Source organism: Mustelus asterias, chromosome 7 (assembly GCF_964213995.1).
Source record: "Mustelus asterias chromosome 7, sMusAst1.hap1.1, whole genome shotgun sequence".
In the NCBI taxonomy this organism is placed as follows: Eukaryota; Metazoa; Chordata; class Chondrichthyes; order Carcharhiniformes; family Triakidae; genus Mustelus; species Mustelus asterias.
The window spans coordinates 140,977,839-140,998,854 of record NC_135807.1 but is presented as its reverse complement, the minus strand read 5'-3'; the positions used below and the strand labels follow the sequence as shown (position 1 = coordinate 140,998,854).

General features: G+C 45.3%; 1 protein-coding gene across 1 annotated transcript in view; it reads right to left on the bottom strand.

Annotated features, from left to right (window-relative positions):
• LOC144496009 (secreted frizzled-related protein 4-like) overlaps positions 1 to 21,016 on the bottom strand; it is an 85,684-nt gene that overhangs the window by 18,178 nt on the left and 46,490 nt on the right. Inside the window, exon 5 of the mRNA XM_078216967.1 lies at positions 1,815 to 1,878. Coding sequence (XP_078073093.1) covers positions 1,815 to 1,878 — 64 coding nt within the window. The remainder of the gene's footprint in view (positions 1 to 1,814; positions 1,879 to 21,016) is intronic.

Sequence of the window (21,016 nt, the reverse complement as noted above, 5' to 3'; positions counted from 1 at the left end):
GTCCAACGCCGACATCTCCACATCATAAACAAGGGAACATCATTGGCTATTTTCCAGTCCTCTGGAACCTCGCCTGTGGTCAAAGAGGATGTGAAGATATCTGTTAAGGCCCCAGCTATTTCTTCGCTTGTCTCCTGGGATAGATCCTATCCGGCCCCAGGGACTTGTCTACCTTAATGCAATTTAGGTACTCAACACTTCCTCCTTCGCTATTTTGACATTCCCTAGAGCGTTCACACACCTATCCTTGCCCTCAATATCCATCATGTCCTTCTCCTTGGTGAATACCGATACAAAGTACTCATTCCTGTGGTTCCATGCATAACTTCCCTTCATTGTCCTGGAGTGGGCTTACTCTTTCTCTTGTTACCGTCTTGTTGGCGGCACGGTAGCACAGTGGTTAGCACTGCTGCTTCACAGCTCCAGGGACCTGGGTTCGATTCCCGGCTTGGGTCACTGTCTGTGTGGAGTTTGCACATTCTTCTCATGTCTGCGTGGGTTTCCTCCGGGTGCTCCTGTTTCCTCCCACAGTCCAAAGATGTGCAGGTTAGGTTGATTGGCCATGCCAAAATTGCCCCTTAGTGTCCTGGGATGCGTAGATTAGAGGGATTAGCGGGTAAAATATGTAGGGATATGGGGGTAGGGCCTGGGTGGGATTGTGGTCGGTGCAGACTCGATGGGCCAAATGGCCTCTTTCTGTACTGTAGGGTTTCTATGTTTCTATATGCATAAAAAGCCTTGGGATTCTCCTTGACCCTGTTTGCTAAAGATATTTCATGGCCCCTTTTAGCCTTTCTAATTCCATGTTTAAGTTCCTTCCTACCTTCTTCCAATAAACGATGTGGTATCTTTTTGACCCCCTTGTTTGCGAACTTTTCATGCAAGCTAGTCGGGGTCCAGCTTTCCTCCCCTTGGTCTCCCCTCTGCCTTCCATTGTATGTCTTCTTCATCCACCCCCATGACCCTCTGCTTGCCACCGTGAGCCCTTGCCCATCCCTCTCCTCTCACAGCCCTCCTCCCACATTGCACACCCACCTTGTCTACATCAGGCCCCCAATCCCCGGCCTCACCTCGCACTCCACTGCCTGTCATACTTTGTGTAATGACTTTAATCAGGCAGTTGAGGTTGGCCTGTTAGAATATGAACTCCCTGATTAAGGGCCAAATTGATGGGCCAATCAGGGAGCCTCTTGCTTTGTATTTAAGCAGGAGTGTCAGTTCCTCTGGGACTCCTAATGTAGGCTGCTAACTGAAAGCTGTATGCTGTTGTCAGATTTGTAAATAAAGAGATTTTGGTGAAGGGGCTTCTGCCTCCGATGACTTGCAAAGATTGGAACTGAGGATCACCTTGCGCACGCCACTCATTAGCAACCGGGTTTTAGACCGACATAATTTTACTTTGGCATTGAAAGGCATCATGTGCTGTTTTAATGGGCACTCATAAGATGCAAATGAATGCAAATGGTGTTCACACCACCAGCCTGCAGAAAGGCCAATCTGCCTTTAACCTACTATTGGAAGAATTGCTACGTGATTTTATGTCAGTGAGTTTCTGACTATTTGGCTTCTGCTAGATTCTCTGCTCCCGCCCGCCACCAAACCTGCCACAGGTGGGATGGGTGAATTCCACCCTATATGTTCTGTATCTGTTCAACATCATTTGTTATGTTTGGCACCATAATAAGTGAGCACACTGCTGGGAATAAACAATACATGAGACTACTTCTCTTGTATTTTCAATTTCAGTTCGTAACAAACTTCCAGTTAGCATTTTAAAACTGAATACCCAAACTGTTGTTCTTTATGCGTCTTACCTTGAACCGTTTAACCCATTGATCTCTCCATTTTTCAGCTAAACATCCATTAAAAAGCATCAATCTGTGAGGAATCAGAAAGGACGGCATCAGACTGAACTTTACAAAATAGGTGGTCAAAATATGTCTCACAGGATTGGGCAATACTTTATTGGGGTTTTCATTCATAGAATGCAGACATTATTTATTGCCCATCTCTAACTTCCTTTGAACTGAGTGGTTTGCTAGGCCATTTCAGAGTCTATCACATTGCTGTGGACATTAATGAACCAGATGCATTTGTACAAAAAAAGCTTCATGGTCATCATTAACTTCGAGTGCCAGATTATTTTTTTCTGGAATTTAAATTTCACCATCTGCCATATTGGGATTTAAACCTGGGAATTCCAGAGTACTACCTTGGATCCCTGGATTCTACTCCACTGACAATATCACTGCACCACCACCTCCTCATGGTTCACCATTTCCACAAAGATGAGGATGATTTTCCAATTCTCACTAGATACAGACGAGGTACCGGAGGACTGGAGTAATGCAAACGTAGTTCCATTGTTGAAAAAGGGATCGAAGGAAATGCCAAGTAATTATAGGGCACTGAATCTTACATCGACGGTGAGCAAATTAGTAGAATCAATCCCGACGATAGGATTAATTTATGTAGAAAGGCATGGACTAGTAGGGATGGTCAACATGGGTTTGTTAGAGGAAGGTCTTTCCTCACAAATTTGATTGAATTCTTTGAGGGAGTAACAAGAAGGGTTGATGAAGGAAGTGCAGTATATGTTGTGTACATGGATTTTAGCAAAGCATTTGACAAGGTCCCACAGATTGGTCAAAAAAGTAAAAGCCCGTGGGATACAGGGTAATGTGACAAACTGGATGAAAAGTTGGCTTGGCAACAGGAAACAAAGGGTAATGGTCAATAGATGCCCTTGTGAATGGAAAGTTGCTTCAAGTGGTGTTCCATAGGGCTCGGTGGTGGGACCCTTATGTTTGTCCTTTTCACTGTATACTATTATATGTGAAAATAATAAATCAAAATCAAATGTTAACAATTTGGACGTGATCATGGGGAGCACAATTGGGAAATTTACAGACGACACAAAGATTGGCTGAGTAGTGGATAGTGTAGAGGATAGCTATAATCTACAAAATGATATAGATGAGTTTATGGAGTGAGTGGTAAATTGGCAGATGGATTTTAACACAGAGAAATGTGAGGTCATGCATTTAGGGAGGTCGAATAATTATAGGGAGTACACAATAAATGGAAATATACGAAGAGGGGAAGATGAAGTCAGAGATCTTGGAGTACAAAGAACAAAGAACAGTACAGCACAGGAAACAGGCCCTTCGGCCCTCCAAGCCTGTGCCACTCCTTGGTCCAACTAGACCAATCATTTGTATCCCTCCATTCCCAGGCTGCTCATGTGACTATCCAGGTAAGTCTTAAACGATGTCAGCGTGCCTGCCTCCACCACCCTACTTGGCAGCGCATTCCAGGCCCCCACCATCCTCTGTGTAAAAAACGTCCCTCTGATATCTGAGTTATACTTCGCCCCTCTCACCTTGAGCCCGTGACCCCTCGTGATCGTCACCTCCGACCTGGGAAAAAGCTTCCCACTGTTCACCCTATCTATACCCTTCATAATCTTGTACACTTCTATTAGATCTCCCCTCATTCTCCGTCTTTCCAAGGAGAACAACCCCAGTTTACCCAATCTCTCCTCATAGCTAAGACCCTCCATACCAGGCAACATCCTGGTAAACCTTCTCTGCACTCTCTCTAACGCCTCCACGTCCTTCTGGTAGTGCAGCGACCAGAACTGGACGCAGTACTCCAAATGTGGCCTAACCAGCGTTCTATACAGCTGCATCATCAGACTCCAGCTTTTATACTTTATACCCCGTCCTATAAAGGCAAGCATGCCATATGCCTTCTTCACCATCTTCTCCACCTGTGTTGCCACCTTCAAGGATTTGTGGACTTGCACACCTAGGTCCCTCTGTGTTTCTATACTCCTGATGACTCTGCCATTTATTGTAAAACTGCTCCCTACCTTATTTCTTCCAAAATGCATCACTTCGTATTTATCCGGATTAAACTCCATCTGCCACCTCTCCGCCCAATTTTCCAGCCTATCTATATCCTGCTGTATTGCCCGACAATGCTCTTCGCTATCCGCAAGTCCAGCCATCTTCGTGTCATCCGCAAACTCGCTGATTACACCAGTTACACCTTCTTCCAAATCATTTATATCTATCACAAATAGCAGAGGCCCCAGTACAGAGCCCTGCGGAACACCACTGGTCACAGACCTCCAGCCGGAAAAAGACCCTTCGACCACTACCCTCTGTCTCCTATGGCCAAGCCAGTTCTCCACCCAACTAGCCACTTCTCCTTGTATCCCATGAGCCTTAACCTTCTTAACCAACCTGCCATGTGGGACTTTGTCAAATGCCTTACTGAAATCCATATAGACGACATCCACGGCCCTTCCTTCATCAACCGTTTTTGTCACTTCCTCAAAAAACTCCACCAAATTTGTAAGGCACGACCTCCCTCTTACAAAACCATGCTGTCTGTCACTAATGAGATTGTTCCGTTCTAAATGCACATACATCCTGTCTCTAAGAATCCTCTCCAAAACTTCCCTACCATGGACGTCAAGCTCACCGGCCCATAATTTCCTGGGTTATCCCTGCTACCCTTCTTAAACAACGGGACCACACTCGCTATCCTCCAATCCTCAGGGACCTCACCCGTGTCCAAAGAAGCGACAAAGATTTCCGTCAGAGGCCCAGCAATTTCATCTCTCGTCTCCCTGAGCAGTCGAGGATAGATGCCATCAGGCCCTGGGGCTTTGTCAGTTTTAATGTTCCCTAAAAAACCTAACACTTCCTCTCTTGTGATGGAGATTTTCTCTAACGGGTCAACACCTCCCTCCGAGACACTCCCGGTTAACACGCCCCTCTCCTTCATGAATACCGATGCAAAGTATTCATTTAGGATCTCCCCTATTCCCTTGGGTTCGAAGCATAATTCCCCTCCTTTGTTCCTGAGAGGTCCGATTTTCTCCCTGACAACTCTTTTGTTCCGAACGTATGAATAGAATGCCTTAGGATTCTCCTTAATCCTGCCTGCCAATAACATCTCGTGACCTCTTTTTGCCCTTCTAACTCCCCGTTTGAGTTCTTTCCTTCTCTCTCTGTATTCCTCCAGAGCTCCATCTGTTTTCTGTTGCCTGGACTTAACGTACGCCTCCCTTTTCATTTTAATCAGATCCTCAATTTCCCTGGTTATCCACGGCTCTCGAATCCTACCTTTCCTATCTTTTCTTTTTACAGGCACATGCCTATCCTGCAGCCTTATCAATAGTTCCTTAAAAGACTCCCACATGCCAGACGCGGACTTACCCTCGAACATCCTCTCCCAATCAACATCCACCAATTCCTGCCTAATCCGGCTATAGTTAGCCTTCCCCCAATTTAGCACCCTGCCCGTAGGACAGCACTCATCCTTGTCCATTACTATCCTAAAGTTAACAGAGTTGTGGTCACTATTTGCCACATGTTCCCCTACCGAAACTTTGACGACCTGACCGGGCTCATTTCCCAGAACTAGGTCCAGTATAGCCCCCTCTCTAGTCGGGCTATCTACATACTGTTCCAAAGAACCTTCCAGTACGCATTTTACAAATTCCTCCCCGTCCGGACCCCCAGCTCTAAGCACTTTCCAGTCTGTGCCAGGGAAATTAAAGTCCCCCACTACAACAACCCTATGTTTTCTGCACCTATCCAGAATCTCCTGACATATCCTTTCCTCCACTTCCCGTGGGCTGTTGGGTGGTCTGTAGTACACCCCCAGCATAGTGACTGCACCCTTCCTGTTTCTGAGTTCCACCCACAGCGACTCAGTACATGACCCCTCTAAGTTGTCTACCCTCTGCACTGCGGTAATATGCTCCTTAACTAATATCGCTACTCCCCCACCTTTTTTAGCCCCTCCTCTGTCTCGCCTAAAACACTTATACCCCGAAATATTCAGCTGCCAGTCCTGTCCTTCTTTTAACCAAGTTTCTGTCACTGCAACCACATCCAAATTCCTCATAAGCATTAAGGCCCTAAGTTCGTCTGTTTTACCCGTTACGCTCCTCGCATTGAAGCAGATGCACTCCAGACCTCCAGGCCCAGTCAGGTCCTCCTCCTCCAGAGTGCTCCTCTTCTTAGCTAGCCTTGCCCTGGCCCCCAGCTCAACCCCAGCCTCAGTATTTACTGACCTACTGTTTTGTTCCCCACCCCCCTGCCACACTAGTTTAAATCCTGCCGAAACACTCTAGCAAAACTCCCAGCCAGGATATTTGCTCCCTTCCAGTTAAGGTGTAACCCATCCTTTCTGTACAGTTGCCATCCTGACTTGAAGATTTCCCAGTTATCTATGAATTTAAAACCCTCCCTCTTGCACCAGTCCTTTAGCCACGCGTTCAACTGTAGAATCTCCCTGTTCCGAGCCTCACTTGCACTAGACACTGGGAGCAGTCCAGAGATTGCTACCCTGGAGGCCTTACTTTTTAGCCTAGCACCCAACTCCCTGAATTTCTCTCGTATGACCCCCCTGCTCTTCCTACCTACATCATTTTCACCAATGTGTATAATCACATCCGTTTGACTACCTTCCTTTTTAAATATGCTTCCTACCCTCTCGGAGACATCCAGTACCCCGGCACCAGGGAGGCAGACTACCATCCTGGATTCTCGTTCACTCCCACAGAACTGCCTGTCCGTGCCTCTAACCATTGCGTCCCCCACAACTATCGCTCTCCTAAACCCCTTCTTTCCCTTCCGGACCCCTGAGTCTGTCTCCGTGGAGGCGATCTGGTCCTCGTGGCTTACCCCTGGAGGGTCATCCCCCTCCACAGAATCCAAAACAATATACCTATTTTGGAGGGGGACAACCACAGGGGATCCCTCCACAGACTGCTCACTCCCTTCCCTTCTCCCATCTGTTGCCCATCCCTTTCTTTTATGGGTGACTGCCACTGGGGTACTTTCTGGCACATCACCCTTCTGACTATTACCCATCCTTCCGAGACCCTGGTGTCACTACCTGACTATAACTTTTATCTATTAATCTCTCATTTTCCCTAACTAAACTGAGTTCATCGAGCCTCAGCTCCAGCTCCCTTACACGATCCTTCAGGAGTTGCAGTTCCACACATCTGGCACAGATATGGACTTCCGGGAGGCAAGTTGTCTCCAGGAACTCCCACATCCCACACCGAATGCAGTATACTGGCCTCCCACTCATACCAGCCATGTCCTTTTTAGTTTTTTGGAAATAAAACAAAAAAAGGGGGTGTAACAGAAGAAAAACAAACAACCTTCCTCACCTCTGCCGAAGCCCTGTGAGCCAAAGCCCTTACAGCTCACACTCTGCTCCCTGCTCACTCCACTGCCCGCTCCAGACGCTGCCCGCTCAAAAGTGCGGCCTGCTTTTAAACCCTCCAAAAAACCTTCCCCAGGCTGCTCCTGGGCCTACTCCCTGTTTTGAAAAAAAAACCTTTTTAAATTAGCCCTTTTTAAACCTTCCCCAGGCTGCTCCTGGGCCTACTCCCTGTTTTGAAAAAAACCTCCGATTTTTAAGCCAAATTTAACTGAAAAATAAATAAATAAAATGCAGACGCAATCGTTCTTACCCTCAGCCTGCTCCTGTGGAACAATGACACAGTACAAGTACACAGGTTCCTAAAGGCAACAGTTCAAGTCGACACGGTTGTAAAGATAGCATATGGAATACTCTCTTTCATTGGTGGTGCTTTAGAATGTAAAAGTAAGGATACAATGTTGAAATTTCATACAACACCTGATGAAGCCACAACTGGAGTATTGTGTGCCATTCTGGTCACTACATTACAGGAAGGACATCATTTCTCTTGCGAGAGTGCAGAGGAGGTTTACAAGAATGTTGTCAGGGCTTGAAAAGTGTAGTTACAAGGGGAAACTTTGTTCCTTGGAACAAAGAAGGTTGAGGGATGACTTTATTGAGTTGTACAAAATTAGGAGGGGAAGAGGTAGAGTGGGCAGGATAAAATTGTTTCCCTTGGTGGAGAATTCTAGAACCAGGGGGACATAGATTCAAGATAATTGACAAAAAGAGTGGGTATCTGGAATTCACTGAGTTGGTGGTGAAGGCAGAGATCCTATACTCTTTTTAAAAATACCTGGATCTGCATCTTAAGTGCTGTAAACTACAGGGCTATGGGCCAGGTGCAGAAAGGTTGGATTACAAAGGGCACCCAAATGTTCTCGGGCTGGCATGGACAAAATTGGCCGAGTGGTCTCTTCCTGTGCTGTAGCTTTTCTATGGTTCTAAGGAACAGGTGATATGTTATTTCTGCATTGCATGGAGATGGAAGGACCCTCCACTAGGTCTCTGGCAACAACTTGGCATCCTTTCAAGTTACCAGTGATACATGCATCAATGACATGAGCAAATACACCTCCAAAATTGAGGAGTTGGATTAGCCCTATGCCCAACAGATGCTTCCCATTTGCATACAGCTATTCAAGTGTGGACACCAAGTAGGAAAATCACTGAAGTGCTTGCAGCACTGCACTCAGCCTCTGATGATCATCTGCAGCATTCACCACCTCTACGCATTCAGACATTCTATGAGGGGGCAAGAGGAAGCTTGGACCCACATGAAAATAGCACATCTCTTCTTAGGGTCGCCAAGCTATGGACCAAGAAACTGGACAATCAGTGCTCTGTTATTGTTTTTGGTCTTAGAAGTGGTAGTCGTGGATCTGGACTTACAGATAAAACTGAAGGAGATGCTGTTAGCGTGATGTTCATTAAAAGATGGAGTTTATTAACCATTTACAAGGTAGACTCTGCATGAGGCATTATGTAGAACTACCTCTCGCTGTGATATTATTATGTGATCATGCGTCACTGATGATGTAGACTTTATATTTGCATACATATTTACATTAATCATTTATACAGCTGCCCCAAGTCTCTGGCTCAATAAATACGATTTAGAATTACATCACCCTACATCTCACTGAGGTCTCTCCTTTACTCTCTGGTTCACAAAGATAAGAGTTGTGATAGTTTCACCAATATCCCCGGCCTTGTTCACATCTCTCTCAGTGGTTGAATAGGATTCAGGTTATCCACATTCTCTCTCAAACTCTGTAGAGCAGCTTGTGAATCTTCTGAAATTATTGGTCCAGAGATTGTCATCCTTCTCGTATGGGTAGTTACTCCGTTCTTTTTCTTGCTGTGAGTGCACTTCTCGTTCTTCTCGCTATCCCATTCTCAGTTTCGACAAGAAACTTGCCCGTCTTAATTCCAGCCTCTAATCCAGACTGGTTCACCTAGTTAGAGCTCTGGTAGCTCATGCACTCTTATCACAGCGATTGTAATTTTTTGTCTGGTTTGCATGATGCTCATCCTCTTTCTCCTTTACTCTCTCAAAGTCACAGCTTTTTAGACATGGAATGAACATATGTAAAAGAACAGATTGTTGAGTGTGCTTCTTCCTAGAAGTTTTGTCAGAGCTAACCTATTCTGAAGAGACATAGAACAGTAACTCAATAGTGCAAAGTTGAGAGTGTAACTCTTTGTTTTGACTGTTCTTATTTCTCTTTTGCCCTGAACATTAGCTTGTAGGGGTCTGGGCAAATTAGTTGTGTGGACAAATCTATCATCTTCTTTAAATCTTTGAACCCTTCATTCGCAAATATGAACCATTGAAATAACAAGATCAGGAATGTAACAAATGTGGCAAAAAGATGACTGCCTCTGAGGTTGTTCATGAAGATATTTAACCTCAATCCATCTGGAGTAATAGTCAACAACTACTGAGTTCGAAAAGGTTCATTCTGAGATGTTCCCAGCATCTGGATGGAAATGATTAAACCACAAAGGGATTTTTCTGATCCTGGTGATGGATGGCACAGATGATGTAGCTCAAAATCATGTCCTTTCATGATTCTGAAATTCCTGGCAACCAAGCAGAATTTTGCACTCTAGCATGACACTTTGCAATGTTTAGGTGTCCCTGGTGTAAATATTGAATGATTTTGCGTCTGAGGACTCTTGGTATGAACTACCTCTGATTATAGGTTAATAAGTGGTCCACAATTCTGAGATATTATCAGCAATACTGAGATGCCTGCATTGCTTAAAGTACTGTTTCAGGAATAGTTTGCAGCATATTCTGGCCATCCATTTTTGCAGTATTCTCTGATTTTAGCACATTCTGTGCTTGTCATATTTTGTTCAGCTGCCATGAAGTTGCTGGTAGGAATTTCATAGTCAGTAACCTGTGTGACTCGACTTCCTTGAAAAGATTTATGATCTCCTGTTCAGGTTTCCCAATGGAAATGTATGATAATATCCCCGCTGTTGTTTGCTGCTTACCTTGAACATATTCGGTCATGACATCGAACCTCATGAGTCTCAGTTAGCACTGCTGCCTCACAGCAAGAAGTTTAACAACACCAGGTTAAAGTCCAACAGGTTTATTTGGTAGCAAAAGCCACACAAGCTTTCGGAGCTCCAAGCCCCTTCTTCAGGTGAGTGGGAATTCTGTTCACAAACAGGGCATATAAAGACACAGACTCAATTTACATGAATAATGGTTGGAATGCGAATACTTACAGCTAATCAAGTCTTTAAGATACAAACAACGTGAGTGGAGAGAGCATCAAGACAGGCTAAAAAGATGTGTATTGTCTCCAGACAAGACAGCCAGTGAGTTTGCTGCGGACAATGGTCTGTTTGAGGTTGTGCGGTTGTTTGAAGGCAAGAAGTCAAGAAGTGCCTCCCGAAGATACACAAGGCAAACACACCCGGCCGTCCCATTGTATCGGGCAATGGGACACTGTGCGAGAACCTCTCCGGCTATGTCGAGGGCATCCTGAAACCCATTGTACAAAGAACCCCCAGCTTTTGTCGCGACACTATGGGCTTCCTAAAGAAACTCAGCACACATGGAGCAGTTGAACCAGGAGCACTCCTCGTCACAATGGATGTCTCGGCACTCTACACCAGCATCCCCCACGACGATGGCATTGCTGCAACGGCCTCAGTGCTCAGCGCCAACAACTGCCAGTTTCCAGATGCAATTTTACATCTGATCCGCTTCATCCTGGACCAGAATATTTTCACCTTCAACAACCAGTTCTTCATCCAGACACATGGAACAGCCATGGGGACCAAATTCGCACCTCAATATGCCAACATCTTCATGCACAGGTTCGAACAAGACTTCTTCACCGCACGGGACCTTCAACCGATGCTATACACTAGATACATCGATGACATTTTCTTCCTTTGGACTCATGGTGAACAATCACTGAAACAACTCTATGATGACATCAACAAGTTCCATCCCACCATCAGACTCACCATGGACTACTCTCCGGAATCGGTTGCATTCTTGGACACACGCATCTCCATTAAGGACGGTCACCTCAGCACCTCACTGTACCGCAAGCCCACGGATAATCTCACGATGCTCCACTTCTCCAGCTTCCACCCTAAACACGTTAAAGAAGCCATCCCCTACGGACAAGCCCTCCGTAGACACAGGATCTGCTCGGATGCGGAGGATCGCAACAGACACCTCCAGACGCTGAAAGATGCCCTCATAAGAACAGGATATAGCGCTCGACTCATTGATCAACAGTTCCAACGCGCCACAGCGAAAAACCACACCGACCTCCTCAGAAGACAAACACGGGACACAGTGGACAGAGGATCCTTCGTCGTCCAGTACTTCCCCGGAGCGGAGAAGCTACGGCATCTCCTCCGGAGCCTTCAACATGTCATTGATGAAGACGAACATCTCGCCAAGGCCATCCCCACACCCCCACTTCTTGCCTTCAAACAACCGCACAATCTCAAACAGACCATTGTCCGCAGCAAACTCACTGGCTGTCTTGTCTGGAGACAATACATATCTTTTTAGCCTGTCTTGATGCTCTCTCCACTCACGTTGTTTGTATCTTAAAGACTTGATAAGCTGTAAGTATTCGCATTCCAACCACTATTCATGTAAATTGAGTCTGTGTCTTTATATGCCCTGTTTGTGAACAGAATTCCCACTCACCTGAAGAAGGGGCTTGGAGCTCCGAAAGCTTGTGTGGCTTTTGCTACCAAATAAACCTGTTGGACTTTAACCTGGTGTTGTTAAACTTCTTACTGTGTTCACCCCAGTCCAAAGCCGGCATCTCCACATCATGCCTCACAGCACCAGGGACCCAGGTTTGATTCCCAGCTTGGCCACTGTCTGTGTGGAGTTTACACATTTTCCTCATGTCTGCGTGGGTTTCCTCCGGGTGCTCTGGTTTCCTCCCACAGTCCAAAGCTGTGCGGGTTCGGTGGATTGGCCATGCTAAATTGCCCCTTAGTGTCAGGGGGAACTAGGGTGAGATTGTGGTCAGCGCAGGCTTGATGGGCAGAATGGCCTCCTTCTGCACTTTGGGATTCTATGATTCTAATTGGCTGCCAATGTCTCATTTTCAATTACAGTGCATCCTTGTTCCTTTTCAGTCAATGACCTAGATGCTGAATACATGGGTCTGTGGGTTCCATTTTTCAGTTTTGGAAGAATACTGTTCCTATTCCAATTACTGATGCATCTGCAGTACTACTGTGAGCAGTTCAGGGTCATAGTGTGCCTGCAAATCTGGTGGATTAAGTGGTTTTTAATATTCTGGAATAAGATTTATTGATGTTCTTCCCGAAACCATTGTGGTCTTGTCCGAGCGGCTGATGTAGCAGTTTGTACATATGTACTGTGACGTTAATGTATCTTTAAGAAAGTTTTTCTTTAAAAGATCATGATGTCTGGCGCTCTCGCAGCTTCAGTGTTTCTCATTGCTGCTGTGCTGTCTCCCAGATGTCCTTTTATTGCTCCTTCAGCTGCTTAAAAGGGACTTTGTTGATTTTTACCGTGGGATCTTTTATGGCTCTGCATTGTTAGGAGAAAAACTGGATGGCAGGGCAGGTGACAGAAGCTCTTTCATTTTCAGTTCTGGGCTGCAGGTTTGTTTTAGTTTTAGAAGGGACACCAAGCTGAAAATAAGTCTCTCTCTCTCCCTGGTTTTGGAAATTCTGCTGGTCATCTGAAAGCGAGGTCTTGCCTTTCTGAAGGGGGGAATCTGCTGTTGGTGACTCGCCTAGAGTCCCTGGTATTTTGGGAAGCTGTTCTGACTTCAAACTGTTTGGAATCTATCCAGAGAACTGCAGACTTCAACCAAAGGACTCAATTCCAGTATCATGTGAGCATTAGTCTATGTTGTGTTGAACCTGTTTAAAGGGTTTTGTCTATGGCAAGGGTTTTGTTTGATTGGGACAGCTCCTATATTTGTTAAGGGTTGTACATTATTGTGGTTGTTTTGTGTTTGTAATTGATAGAAGTTATTGCTAATATTCTTATTATACGTGTTAACTATATTCTTAAATAAACTTTGTTTGTTAAAAGCTCCTTAGTGGGTCATTTGAATCATACTTGAAGTGAAACCTATCATGCTTATCCTAGCAAAATTCAAGATGCAATACTTATGATCCTGGCAGGGTCCATAAAACACTTTGGAGTTTCTGACCTGAACCATAACAGCACCAAATTAGGGAAGAACTCCTTTACCTGATTGACCATCCCCATGAAGCATTGGAATTCAGTAACATTGTAATGTGGTGGAAAATCTTTTGTTGCTTTGAACTTTTAGGTAATAGCCTGATGTGTGAATAATGTGTCTCAAGAAATTTATAATGGGTTATGAAAACATATTGTTGAATGTTAGTCCTGCTTCTTGCAACACAGCTCTCACTCTTGTATAATGTACCAGTAGAGTCAACCTATGGATCAGAATGTCATCCATGTGGCAGATGACCCCTTCTAATCCCTTCAAATGACTATCATTGTCCTCTGGAAAATGTAATTCCATCGGCTAGGCGATTGAAACAATATTTCCCAAAATGCTATGAACCCACAAAAATTCAAAGATTTTTGATCCCCCACTTACCCCCCAGGTAAGAAAAATGAACTATATTACATCAGACCAAAAGAGGGTGGAAAGTTCTCAATATAAACACAGGAAGTAATTCAAATATTCACCATTCCTCCACCCCAGCTATATCTTTACAAACATGGCAACTTATTTTATCTTTACAAATTTGTATGTATCTATCTTATATTCCATTATTATGGGTAAGTATGTGGTACATGTAAATTAACAGATGAATTTTGGCCAGACACATCGGGTCCTATTTTACCATTTTGATTCTAAGTGCTGGGCGGACTTGAAACTGGGAGTGTTTCAGATCCGACTTTTAGACCCGTTCTCAGGTGCCCCCCTACCCACTCTGCCTGAAGAAATATCAGCCATTCCGAATCACGCTGCACAAACCTGTGGGCAGGGCTCAACGCGCCCAAAACCCTACAGCTCTGATCAGCGCCTCCAACTGTGCATACGGAAAAAGATGATAGAATGCGGCTCCCCTACCACATCCCTCCCGGGCCAGATAATGCCTCCCCCTGGCCCCCACAGACATTGTCCCACCCCACCCCCCCAAAATTACTGACCTCCTTATCCCCCCACCCCTCTCCACCCAGACAGATCATAGGCCTCTCCCCCTCACTGATCTCAGGCAGAGTAGCAGCGGATCCCCCTTCCCCCTCACTGATCTCAGGCAGAGTGGCAGCGGACCCCCCACCCTTCCCCCTCACTGATCTCAGGCAGTGTGGGAGCGGACCCCCTCCTTCTCTTCCACTGATCTCAGGCAGAGTGGCGGCAGACCTCCCTCCCCTCCCCACCTCAAGCAGAGAGCCAACGGACCCACCTTCCTCCCACCCCGCCACTATTCTCAAGCAGAGAGCCATCAGACACTCGGCACTTATCTCCTCACTAACTGGAGCGCCCGAATCGGATTTTTGTGGAGCATGTCTCTTTCGCGCTGCTTCTGGTAAAGAGGGAAGTGCCAGTAAAGTTCGGTGTGCAGCCCATTAAGTCAACTTAAGTGCATGCGCCGGTTCCCCCTTTACCAAGGCCCGAAAATGGTGGCCATTTTTGGGCCTTGGTAAAGGGGGAATGGGCTCAACTTAATGGTAAAATCGGGCCCATCACATTCCAAAGTTGCCAGAATCAACCAAAGCAGATTCTATGGATTTATCTACAGCCAGACACATTAAATGCTGTGAGCCAACCAGTCTCACTGAAGATCTGTCTTTCTCACAAGGGTTTCCAATCTCCATTTTTGAATAACTTGCCTTGGAATTCTCTCCAAGCATTGCTCCCACTTGGACAGCTTCCACAAGGATCCACCTGTGGGGTTTCAATCTTGCCTGCTGAGACTCCTTTCCCCTAGATCTCTGAATACATTCAAGATTGACCTGCCCAGGACACTTTCAGAACTTCCACTGTGCCAAGCAGAATACTAGTGCTCCAAAGGGTACCTTTGTCCTAACAGTAAAGCAATGAGTCACCAACCTCTGGCTGCCCTTCTGGATATTCTGGGCTTCTTTCAAGCCCACTTTGCTGCAAGTTAGTTCCCCGCAGCTCTTTCTTGAACTTGGATCCATTTTCTCTGGTCCAGTTGCTTATCTAGAATGGGATCTCTTTCTGTTCCCTGTTTTTGTCCCTGCCTAGGACATTCTTCTGGGATCTCTTTCTGTCTCACTCCCTGGTTTGGTGTCTTTTCCTTGTCCTCCTCCCCATGCCCTGCTCCCTGGGACACCTTCTCTCAAATGGTGCTCTGACCTGAAATTTCAAGTCGTTCTACTTTTCTTCTTTTCCTTCTGCAAACGTGCACAGGGCCGGCTCTTGGCATGAATGCGGCAAAACCACTAACTGCATATGTGCAGGGTTGTTCCCCAACCTGAAGAATGGAAAAACACTAACACTGCACATGTGTGGCCTTTTCTAGCTGTTGCACACACAGAAGGCACAATGATGATCAAAAAAGATGAACAGTGCATGTGCAACCATTTACAGCCGGTGCTTGCATAAGAGGTCTGAGGTCCGCTGGGAATTGTAGTTCCTGGTCTCTGAACTCCCGATGTCCGACTGCTGATTAAGGTAAGTAAGTTACAGAAAGGTGTGATAATTGCCAATGTACTTTGGATTTCTCACCTAAATGTCGTTGCCAGAAGCCACTGTTTGCATCCAACTTTGTAAAAATAATAGTTTTTGCCAGCTTTGCGAGACTCGATGGGCTGAACGGCCTACTTCTGTTCCTATGTCTTATGATCTCATCTACAAATGCCATTGGGTGCATCTCTCTTTCCACTGCCACATTTAAGTGTGCGAGGTCAACATAGATTTGTATGGAACCACTTAGCTTTGGTGCAGGAAACATACCTAAACACCAATTTGTGTGTTTGGTGACAGGAGAGATGACTTCCTGATTCAGCATTGTCTCAATTTCTTGTTTCCCTTTTTGTAAGAAGAACAAAGAACAAAGAAAAGTACAGCACAGGAACAGGCCCTTCGGTTCTCTAAGCCTGTGATGATCATGATGCCCTAACTAAACTGAAAACAAACCTCTGCTCTTACTCAGTTCATATCCTTCTATTCCCTCCCTATTCATGTAGCCTTCCAGATGCCTCTTAAATGTTGTTAATGTGCTTGCTCCCACCACATCCTCTGGCAGCGCGTTCCAGGCACCCACCACTCTCTGCGTGATAAACTTCTCCCACACATCTCCCTTAAACTTGTCCCCCCTCTCAACTTGAATTTGTGCACCATTGTAATTGACACTTCCACCCTTGGAAAAAGGGTCTAACTATCCACCCTGTCTCTGCTTCTCATAATTTTGCAGACCTCTATCAGGTCTCCCTCAGCCTCCGTCTTTCCAGTGAAAACAATCCTAGGTTTATTCAACTTCTCCTCAAAGCCAACGCCCTCGAGATCAGGCAATATCCTGGTGAACCTTCTTTGCACCCTCTCTAAAGCTTCCATATCCTTCTGGTAGTGTGGCAACCAGAACTGCACTGAATGTCTCCGAGCTTTGACTTGTGCACTGTAGCAGCAGAAGCAGTGCATGTAAATCATGTAAATAAAGGGTGCTGGTGATGGAAGACAGGTCTCAGTGAGATTATTACATGGACAATGAGGAGTGTTTTCTTCCCTTTGAACAACGTCTACAATTAAGACAAGTAATTCTCCTCCGGTAAGAAACAATGCCTCGCTTCAGTAAACTTGAAACCTATGATACAAGCATGGAAGACTGTGCATAATATGCACAGCGTATGCATTACTTCTTCCGGGCTAACAATATTGAGAGAGATGAAAAGCAGAACAGTACAGCAGTACAGAGAAGGTTCACCAGGTTGATACCGGAGATGAGGGGGTTAGCTTATGAGGAGAGATTGAGTAGATTGGGCCTGTACTCGTTGGAGTTTAGAAGGTTGAGGGGAGATCTTATAGAGACATATAAGATAATGAAGGGGCTAGACAGGGTAGAGGCAGAGAGATTCTTTCCACTTAGAAAGAAAACAAGAACTAGAGGACACAGCCTCAAAATAAGGGGGAGTCAGTTTAGGACAGAGTTGAGGAGGAACTTCTTCTTTCAGAGGGTAGTGAATCTCTGGAATTCTCTGCCCATTGAAGCAGTGGAGGCTACCTCGTTAAATATGTTTAAGTCACAAATAGATAGATTTCTGATCAATAAGGGAATTAAGGGTTATGGGCAGCGCGCAGGTAAGTGGAACTAAACCACTATCAGATCAGCCATGATCTTATTGAATGGCGGGGCAGGCTCGAGGGGCTAGATGGCCTACTCCTGCTCCTATTTCTTATGTTCTTATGTAGAAGGTAATCTTGTTGACAGTATGTGGGGTCCCGACATTCAACGTGATAAAACGTAAGACCTATCCAGCTGTCCCAATTCTTTAACAAGTTAGCAGCCATGGTAAAGGGCCAAAGCCTTCTATTATACTTCAGCGATACTGCTTTAACATAGCAGGATGAACTCCTTGGGATTCTGTCACTGAAGTTTTGACCAGGTTACAAAAATTGGCAGAGCGCTGTGAATTCGGGTCACTCCCGAACGACATGTTGCGAGATAGATCAGTATGTGGAATTAACAATGTGACACAGCTCAAAAAGAATTATTGGTGGAACCCAATTTGATCTCAAAAAGGCCATTGAGATAGCTCCATCACTGGAGAATGCAGAGAAAGGAGCTACAGGAGGTGTCAGACACCATTGTCCTCCGATTAGGGGGATGGACCTCGTGCAATGTTCATTCCTCAACTGAGAACATTTGCGTAAGTAAAATATCATTACATTACAACATTACATTACACGGTGAGTAAAGCACTGCTTCTGCTGCTACAGTGCACAAGTCAAAGCTCGGAGACATTCAGTGCAGTTCTGGTTGCCACACTACCAGAAGGATATGGAAGCTTTAGAGAGCGTGCAAAGAAGGTTCACCAGGATATTGCCTGATCTCGAGGGCGTTGGCTATGAGGAGAGGTTGAATAAACCTAGGATTGTTTTCACTGGAAAGACGGAGGCTGAGGGGAGACGTGATAGAGGTCTACAAAATTATGAGAAGCAGAGATAGGGTGGATAGTAAGATCCTTTTTCCAAGCTGTATCACCAGACCGTCAAGGAAAGGCAGTGGAAACCTCAAGGCTATTTGGGAACATTTTCCAGAAGGTTGTAGAAGCCAGACAAAGAACTATTGCAAACACCGCAACAGGCCACAACCAAGGAAAATTTATAGGAACAGGCAAAAAATGTGCTGTTTAGGAACGAGGCCAAGGCCAGTACCAGGAGGTACATTGCAGGTATGCCCACCACTGGAAACAGGATCAGTGCAATTGAACTGCATCTCCACGAAAAAAGGTCACCCCTACTACCCCCCCATGTGAGCCTCACATCTGCGGTGGGTAAGTTGTTGGAAGGTATTTTGAGAGACAGGATCTACAGGCATTTAGAGATGCAAGGACTGATTAGGGACAGTCGGCATGGCTTTGTGAGTGGAAAATCATGTCTCACAAATTTGAGTTTTTTGAAGGGGTAACGAAGAAGGTAGATGAGGGCAGTGCAGTTGATGTTGTCTACATGGACTTTAGCAAGGCCTTTGACAAGGTACCGCATGGTAAGTTCTTGCATAAGGTTAAATCTCACAGAATCCAGGGTGAGGTAGCTAAATGGATGCAAAACTGCCTTGATGACCTTGATGAAACTGCATTTGCTACCAAATAAACCTGTTGGACTTTAACCTGGTGTTGTTAAAACTCTTACTGTGTTTACCCCAGTCCAACGCCGGCATCTCCACATCTTGATGACAGAAGCCAGAGGGTGGTTGTAGAGGGTTGTTTTTCAAACTGGAGACCTGTGACCAGTGGTGTGCCTCAGGGATTGGTGCTGGGTCCACTGTTATTTGTCATTTATATTAACAATTTGGATGAGTTTATAGGAGGCATGGTTAGTAAGTTTGCAGATGACACCAAGATTGGTGGCATAGTGGACAGTGAGGAAGGTTGTCTCCGGTTGCAACAAGATCTTGATCAATTGGGCCAGTGGGCTGACGAATGGCAGATGGAATTTAATTTAGATAAATGCGAGGTGATGCATTTTGGTAGATTGAACCAGGGCAGGACTTATTCAGTTAATTGTAGGGCGTTGGGGAGAGTTACAGAACAAAGAGATCTCGGGGTACAGGTTCATAGCTCCTTGAAAGTGGAGTCACAGGTGGACAGAGTGGTGAAGAAGGCATTCGGCATGCTTGGTTTCATTGGTCAGAACATTGAGTACAGGAGTTGGGACGTCTTGTTGAAGTTGTACAAGACATTGGTAAGGCCACACTTGGAATACTGTTTCCAGTTCTAGTCACCCTATTATAGAAAGGATATTATTAAACTAGAAAAAGTGCAGAAAAGATTTACTAGGATGCTACCGGGAATTGATGGTTTGAGTTGTAAGGAGAGGCTTGATAGACTGGGACTTTTTTCTCTGGAGCATAGAAGACTGAGGGATGATCTTATAGAGGTATATAAAATAATGAGGGGCATAGATCAGCTAGAAAGTCAATATCTTTTCCCAAAGGTAGGGGAGTCTAAAACTAGAAGGCATAGGTTTAAGGTAAGAGGGGAGAGATACAAAAGTGTCCAGACGGGCAGTTTTTTCACACGGAGGGTGGTGAGTGTCTGGAATAAGCTGCCAGAGATAGTAGTAGAGGCGGGTACAATTCTGTCTTTTAAAAAACATTTAAACAGTTACATGGGTAAGATGGGTATAGAGGGATATGGGCCAAATGCGGGCAATTGGGTCTAGCTTAGGGGTCTTAAAAAAAAAGGGTGGCATGGACAAGTTGGGCCGAAGAGCCTGTTTCCATGCTGTAAACCTCTATGACTCTATGACACTATAATGGTGGAGCTGTTAGTAAATGGCCACCCATTAAAAATGGAGGTGGATATGGGAGTTGCGGTCTCTGTTATCAGGGAGCAGACCTATGATTGTCTCCAAACTGATATTCAGCTCCTGAGTTTAGAAGAGACAAAGACCAGGCTAGCCATCTACATGGGAGAACCATTACAAATAAGGGGCACCATGATGACCCTGGTGACTTACAGGCAGCAAGAACCTAGCCTTATAGGGAAAATGGGCTCCAGCACATCAGACAGAACTCGCTGGAGATCTTCAGGCTGAGCATGGGGAAATGAAGTTATCAACAAGTATCCTGAAGTTTTCCAGGAAGGACTTGGAAGAATAGGGGGGCGGCAGTGGGAGCCAAGATCTACATTGACCCCGATGCTACACCAAAGTATTTTAGAGCGAGACCAGTTTCATACTTTCTGTTGGAAAAAGTAGAAACGGAACTTGGACACGTGGAAAACCTGGGCATAATAATAAATCTGGGTACAATTTGCAGAGTGGGCCATGCCTGTCGTCTCTGTCCTTAAGCCGGATAAGTCAGTCTGACTTTGTGAAGACTATAAGCTCACAGTCAATTGGATTTCTAAACTTGATAGATACCCTATGCCCTGAATTGAAGATCTGTATGCCAGGTTAACAGGCAGCCAAGCATTCTCTAAGCTGGACTTGAGCCATGTGTATTTTCGAAAGTATGTAACAATATGCATAAAGGCATATACAAGTACACTCGCTTGCCTTCAGAGTCTCATCTGCGTGTGTAATTTTCCATAGGGTCATGGAAAATATACTCCAGGGAT